This window comes from Acanthisitta chloris, unplaced genomic scaffold, assembly GCF_000695815.1.
Source record: "Acanthisitta chloris isolate BGI_N310 unplaced genomic scaffold, ASM69581v1 scaffold8211, whole genome shotgun sequence".
NCBI lineage: Eukaryota > Metazoa > Chordata > Aves > Passeriformes > Acanthisittidae > Acanthisitta > Acanthisitta chloris.
Window position 1 is genome coordinate 50,975 of NW_008656439.1, and position 7,785 is coordinate 58,759.

Consider the following 7,785-nt stretch of genomic DNA (forward strand, 5'->3'; position numbering starts at 1 on the left):
CTGCAGTTTCAAATACCACTTCAGAAAACATGATGAGTTTAAGAGGGGGAAGGCTACTGCTACATGCAGTCTTCTGGGTCTCCTTTGCCCTGGTCTTTGAAGTGCTTGGAAGTCCTTCCTCACCCCTGGACGTGTTCAAGGCCAGGTTGGATGGGATCCTGAGCAACCCAGTCTAGTGGAAGGTGCCCCTGCCCATGGCAGGGGGGTTGGAACTACCACTTCAGAAAACATGATGAGTTTAAGAGGGGGAAGGCTACTGCTACATGCAGTCTTCTGGGTCTCCTTTGCCCTGGTCTTTGAAGTGCTTGGAAGTCCTTCCTCACCCCTGGACGTGTTCAAGGCCAGGTTGGATGGGATCCTGAGCAACCCAGTCTAGTGGAAGGTGCCCCTGCCCATGGCAGGGGGGTTGGAACTAGATGATGTTTAAGGTTTCTTCCAACCTAAGCCTTTCTATGCTTCTATGAAATGCCCATGAAATGCCTGCAATGGGCAGAAGCTTTCAGTCCAAATCAGCCCATATCACAGGTTTCTACCCCATTTTGCAACCTATCCTTAGCTCAAAAAAATACTCTCCCAGAAGCACCATCTGACCAGTTCAGCTCTATCCTCCTTGTCTCCTGCATCACATGAAATTTTCTGCAGTTTTAAATTGTGCAAAGTTCCTTTTGTCACATTGTTCTGCTTCTGGGCAGCAACTGTCAATAGCTCGTTCAGTCCCAAATCAATGTAGGCCATGGCCAAGTGACAATTTGGAAGGACCCAAAGTGAGAAGCAACTCCACTCACCTGCCACGGGACATCCTTCTTGAGTAGTGGTATGGGGTCACCACAGAGCAGTATCTGTCCAAGCTAATGAAGCACAGTGTGACAATGGATGCAGTGCAGAACATGACATCAAAGGAGATCCAGACTTTGCAGAACAGCTTCCCAAACAGCCACATCCCTGTCACCTCGTAAATGATACTGTGAGAGAGAACAAGGAGAAATCAAAGCTAGAAGGGCTGAGTTCCTGCATTCCCTGGAAGTGTCCAAGGCTAGGTTGGATGGGGCTCTGAGAAACCTGGTCTAGCAGAAGGTGTCCCAGCCCATGGCAGGGGTGGGAACTAGATGGTCTTTAAAGTCCTTTCCAACCCAAACCATTCTGTGATTCTATTTCTTCATGACTGCACTGAGGTAACAGCATATTTTATCATGGAGGTACTAAAGATCAGCATGCAGCTCAGACAGCAGGGATTCATTCTCAAAGCACAACCCAAGGCAATAACCCTGTTTGAAGAAGGCCAAACATGCTTCTTGCCTGCACTCCTAAGTGAATGCCTTCAGAGAGGTGCTTTGCCCCCCAGAGCTCCCAAAATTTAATCTGCACAGCTTTGTTTATCACAACCTTTTCCAGTGTCCTACAAGGCACAGACTTTTATGATTTCTTCCCAATTCCTGGGGCATGGGTGATCAAGAAACTCACTTTACATCTGATCTTATGCTTCAAAACTAGAAAGCATTTTCACTCTTCGTCAAAAAAACTCAAACAAACAAACTAAAAAAAGCAAAATCTCAGGAGGAAGCCTGTGCAGCTTGTACATTATGTAGTTCATAAATGCCTCAGCAAGGTAAACACACCAGCAAAAAGCAGACATTATGCCAGAATTATTTCTAACAAAAGTCAAGAGGGACCTGTGAGAAGTGAGCAGTGAAGGAAGGAAGGAACATATGGCAGCTGTAGGAAGGCTGATGCATGTTTCTATAGCATTCAGCTAGATGCCATTCCCTTCCCCTCCTTCCTTTCACCAGCTTTCTGTGACTCCTGGGGTGCTGCTGAAATCACCACTGTGTGGGAATTTGTTGAGTAACTCCCTAGTGCTGCAAAGCTTTAATTATCCTGTAACCTCCCAGCTTGCTGGTTAAATACAGTGAGATCAGGCCTGCTGTGCTGCAATGTTCAGGTGGGCTCCAGCAAGGGCAGAAAGAGACAACTTGATGTCAGAGAAGAGAGAAAACATTGTCTGATCTACATCTCATTAGCAATAATTCATTAAAGCAACTTGTTCCAGAGCATAACTGCTGTAGGTGGATGCAGAGCTGCTGAGGGGACCCAGCCCTCAGCAGCAATTTGTAATGTGGGATGACCAGCAAAAATTCAAGCAAACCTTAATCTACAGCACAGTCTGTCCCTACACTGTGGTGGCCTCCACATGGGCAGCATAAAGGGTCCCACTGCACACACATGGAACGGTGTCATGGGTCTTTTTCAGATGGGGAAATGAGACAGAGAATTGAAGTATGGGTTCAGGAATGGACCTGGGTGCCTTGTTGCCATCCCTCAGAGCCCTCTGTATCCCTAGGGATGCTGCAGAGGCTCTGGTGTGAGCACCATGACCTTCCAGAAGTCGACATGCTGCTGTCATGACATTCCCACACACAGATCCCAGCTGAGCCGGTGCCTAGCTCTCATCTGCACACACCTGAGACACACGGTGGGATGCCCTTGACTTAGCAGATGTTCTCACACCACTGGAGAGTGGATCTTTGTTCCCTCTTATCTGATGTCAAAGGTCTCTGCAGCTTGGATATTATGCTGGATAAGAAGTAATACTTAAAAGCCCAAAGAAACACAGAGCAGAAGTAAAGTCACCTCTGTGCTTCATTTATGCTTGCAAAAGAAAAGAGTAGCTGGAAATATTCAGCCTGGAAATGACTGGGCTGGCTGGAGTATCTAGAGGAAAATCTGAACCTAGCTGAATTGCTCCTGCAAACAAGCCAAGCCAGGAACAAAACAGAAGTCTTACTCTTATGAAATTAAGATGCCAGGTGACAAACTCGTTTTTCCTTTCTGTCACATATTCCTGAGCCAAACTGGCTCCTAAAATAATTTCTTTGGCACATACTAACATGCCAACTGAGGAGCAGACTGAAATACAAAAGTGCAACACAGATACAAAGCCAAGACTGTGAGAAAGATGTGAAACAACAGCCACTCCATCAGCAGGGCCAAACGATGCTGACGGAGCCAGCAGGGTCCATTCCTTACCCTGTGGCCCACCAAGAGCTGGCAAGTCTTCCCACCAGGCAACACCAGGACATTCAGGTGGGGCACAAAGCACCAATCATGCTCTGCTCTTTGGTTCCCTTTGTAATTTTTGGGGGGTTAAACAAGACAGCACTCTTCTAGGAGGACTGCTTTCTCTCTGGCTGCATAGCAAAGTCATTGGTTTGCATGGAAATCCTTCCCTCACCTCCCCCCTCACACCTTGTAATGCCTTCTACCATCCTCTGACAGGATACGTCAGGAGTGATGGTTTGAACCCAAAAGAGGGTAGATTCAAACTAGATATAAGGAAGATTTTTTTTACAATAAAGTTGCCCAGAGGAGTGGTGGATGACCCATCCCCAGAAGTGTTCAAAGATAGGTTGGATGGGGCTCTGAGCAACCTGATCCAGTTGCAGATGTCCCTGCACACTGCAGGGGGATTGGACTAGATGACCTCTAAAGGTCCTGCCAGCCCAAACCAGTCTGTAGTTCTACGATAATTTCAGAACCTGGACTTAAAATTCTCCAAGCTTAGAATTTGAATTAGCAGTAATATTTTAGTAAAGTTAACTGCTGTTCTTTCACGTGACACTACAGACTTGTAACTCAGTTTGCAGCTGCTTGTTGGGACAATATCTTTCACTACCAAATTCAAAAGTGCAGGCAGCTCTGTGGGAACCAAAGCACAGAACATGAAAAGAGTTCAGCATCTTCACATTGCTCCAGGAACCTGAAATAGGGTGCAGCTCCCTGCTTTACACAAACCTAGAGCCACTTTGCAGAACAAGACAGCCAGAATCACAGGTGAACTGGTTTTTTGGTTTGTTTTCCTGGTTTAGCCTGGTAATGAAGCTCCCATAAATATAAACCTCCTGCAGGGACACCTGCTCTCTCAAGGGCTTCTTCCTCCATTAAATGTAGGGGGAGCCTGAATTACTCTACTTTAAAGAAAATAAATTCCTTACATTCACACAGAAAGAGGGGAGATGGACTTCATCCCATGCCAACACTGCAGCTATATATGTGCAGTTCAGTCAAGTAACAGAGGCAAAACAATTCCCCCAAGAGCAGTGAATGGCACTTGCTATCCCACTGCAGCTCTTTCAGCCTGTGAGTGCAGGCACAGTATTTATTTTGCAATGTAGCTGGCCTGCCCCACAAACTCCACTGGTGTGTTGTCTGAACCAGAAGGAGAGTAACAATTTTGTATTTCACCAAGAATATGAAGAATAACATCTCCGCATATCACTTTCAGGTTCAGTGATATGAAATAATTCATTTTCCTGTGCTATGAGGAACGTTTTTATTTCCCCTTCCCACTACCAGAAAAGATAAGGTTAAAGAAGTGTAAAAATCAAAATCACAGAATTTAACTCCACTGATTTCAATAGTCATTCCTGACTAAGAAAAAATGAGGGAAAAACACAGTCTGTGATTTGCTCTGCCTTTGAAGCACTAGCAGGATCGACGCAGTCATTGCTCTTAATGCTGCCACACCAGTGGCAACCTCAGCTCCACTTCCCAAACACTCAGAGCCTGCAAAATCCTACCAACCAGGCTGGCCCTGTGTGCAACACAGAGCTAGCCCTAGAAGAGGGGACCTATCACACTGGAGCCACCTGCAAAGCTGGATATCTCGTTCAGACAAGCAGCCAGGATCCCTATGCAGCCAACAGGAAAAATACTCTTCAGAATTCTTCATTCTAAGGGGATCCATTATACAGGGTAGGGAAACAGGCACAGAAGCATGTATAATCACCAACCCACAGTTAAGCAGATTGAACTTCCAGCCTGCCCTGCTCAAAGAGCAGATGCAGAGCCAGGAGAGAGGATGTTCACACACACATCACCATCTCTTCCCACTAAGCACTTCTTACCTGAAGGGCATGACCAGACAAGCCACGAGGAAGTCTGCCATGGCTAGGGACATAATGAACATGTAGGTGACAGTGCGCAGCCTCTTCTCCACCACCGGGCAGAGGAACACTACTGTATTTCCCAGCAGTGTGATCAAGTCAATGAGGGTTAGTATCAGCCCAATGAACACCTCCTGGAGCCCAATCCCTCCCCTCACCAAGGAGGAGGCAGCAGAGGAGAAATTAGAGAGCCAAGTTTCATTTTTGTCCATCAGCATCATCCCACTGTTAAAATCTGAAAGAAAGGAAAAAATAATGACTTTCATGCACAACTTGTAGGTCTGTGAAAGGAAGGACAGAAATAATGTTCATGCTTCATTTACTTCAAGAAAAAAGCACACACCCTGCTGTGCCCGTGCCATCACTGTCCCACGATTATCCATTAGAAGTGTCTGAAATCCTGAGGGTGAGGATAAATGTGCAGCACTGGCTGAAGTCCTTCATGGCGATTAAAAGCCCTCCTGAATGAAAAGGCATCATCAGATGAACCAAAAACAAAAAGAAAAAAGAAATGTAGTGAGAGCAGAGAGAGGACAAGCAAACAACTGAAAGCCAAAATTAAAGCAGCTGGGCTAAATCCCACTGAACAGCATGCCACGTCCACAAAATGTGGAGGCTGGAACTAGATGATCTTTAAGGTCCCTTCCAAGCCAAACCATTCTATGATTCTATATTTTCATTAACATCTTTGCCACCCCCAGACCAGCTGAGGCTGCTTACCCAGGCTGGCTGCTCCTGTAACCCCACTATTCAGTCCATGCTTTGCTCTGGGTTGTCCTGGTACTTTTTCAGGCTCTGAAGCAATAAGGTGCTTTTTTTCACTACCATGACAGGCAGCTCCATCCTCCAGTCTGAATGGCCATGCAGGGCTGCCAGCAGCCACACAAGGAGCTTAATCACAGAACAGTTTGGGTTGGAAGGTACATTGAAGATCATCTAGTTCCAACTCCCACACACAAGTACTGGCAAGTAAGCAAGTAATTGAGATGTCTCAGATGCAGCAGTGACCTCAGACTCATGTCCCCTTCTCTGCCCAGATGGGAGATGATGCTTCCAAATCAGTAATGGGATTTTTCAGTCAAGAAAATGCACATGCATGTGTCCACATCTCAGTTCCCAGACTGTGACTGAGTGGTGTCACAGGTACCTGGGAAGGTGGGAATGATGCACTGCAAAAACTCCAGTAGTTCAAAACTTACCGATGTGGCCAAGAGAACACAAACACAAAACCTGTGGGGAAAGAGAATTATAGAAATATTTCCAGACATCAAGTTGTTATATCTGAATACTGCCACTTCTCCTGTGACCAGACTCTGCTTCCACAGTACCCTCAGCTCAATCCCACATCTCCATGGCATCACAACTGAGTGAAGCATGAGGATGAGGCTGGGTAAATGTCCCTGTAGTCCAACATGTGTTATCTCACAGTGGCCAAACTTTGGCTTAGGAGCAGTGTAAGAACAAGGCAGCATGTAGGAAAATTTCCCCAATGTCTGTTTTTCTTTCCAGCAGCCTATGATCCAGAATTATCTCTAAAGGCAGTTTCAAGGATTTTTAAATCATGAAATTGTCCTGATTCCTCTTTGACCCAGCAAACTTTGAGCATCCATTACCTCCTACAGCAACAACTTTCACAGCTTAGCTATGCAGCATGCGAAGAAACTCCTCTTTTTGCTGGCTTTGAGCCTGTCACCAGCTCTAGTTTCATTTGGTGTCCTCTGGCTCTTGTACTGGAAGAGATATCATGCAAACAATCCCCATCCATTCTCTCAATGCCACTGGTGGGCTCTTTAACCTCTGTCACATCCCCCATCCCTTGTGTCATCTCTTGGTCAGGCTGAGGAGCCTCCACCTACTTGCTGATTCCTTGCACAGAAGAAGTGGAGGACTCCTGGTTCCCTCTCCTGCTGTTCTGAACCTCTGAAATGGGCCAAACACACAAACAATTTCCAAGAGATAAATGCACTGTGGATTTATCTAAATGATGCTCTCTGCTTTGTCCTGCTTCCCTCTCATAACCATTTGATAACTACTGCTGATTTTGATTGGCACTTAGCACTGAGCTGACCTTTCCACTGGGCTATCACCACCCAAAGATCTCGTTCCTGAGCAGTAACATGCAGCTCAGAGCCCATTGCTTTAGATGGGAAAATAGGATGAAATGAGGAAATTAAGTTCTCTCCATCTTCCCCAAACTCCATCACTTCACAGTTGAATTCCTTCTTCCACTTTAATGCTCACTGAGCCTCATAAAAGCTTTTCTGCAGTTCTTTAAGTCAGGTCTTATTTTTCATGCCTTGATTAAACTTTGTTTCACCTGCAAATATCACCACGATTCAGTATTTTTCTTGCTGGAGATTTATAGAACTCCACACATCCAAGCCCTTAGCCCTGTACAGAACATTGCTGACCTCACTTCCACACAGTAACTCACCATCCATGGCTCCCCTGCATTTCACCTATTAAAGGTGAACAGGACTATTAAGTTTCCTTAAAATCCCCCACCAGGAGGGATCATATTGAAAACCTTTCAGAAAACCAAGCTAGGTGCTTCTCATCCATATACCTGCTGACTTCTTCCAAGCACTCTTATACCATTGTGAAGCTGGGCTGCATTTTCATAAAGCAATACTGACCTTGTCCTTGGATGTAATCGTGTATTACATGCACCTACTCATCCTTCAAAATCCTCAGCTCCCTCCCCTGACTTCTGTTTATTTGCTGGATTTAGTGGTTACCTTTTCTCCAAGTCAAAAAAAAAAAAAAAAAAAAAATCAACAAGAATCTACAAACAAACAAACAAACCCCAAACCAAAACAACCCAACAAGCTGAGAAATAACTAAA

General features: G+C 45.5%; 1 protein-coding gene across 1 annotated transcript in view; it reads right to left on the reverse strand.

Moving 5' to 3' along the window:
• LOC103811366 (octopamine receptor-like) overlaps positions 1–7,381 on the reverse strand; it is an 8,696-nt gene extending 1,315 nt beyond the window's left edge. Inside the window, exons 1-3 of the mRNA XM_009084338.1 lie at positions 7,375–7,381; positions 4,902–5,175; positions 786–962 (exon numbers count right to left, since the gene is read on the reverse strand). Of these exons, the coding sequence (XP_009082586.1) occupies positions 786–962; positions 4,902–5,175; positions 7,375–7,381 (458 nt within the window). The remainder of the gene's footprint in view (positions 1–785; positions 963–4,901; positions 5,176–7,374) is intronic.
• Positions 7,382–7,785: the final 404 nt, after the last annotated feature.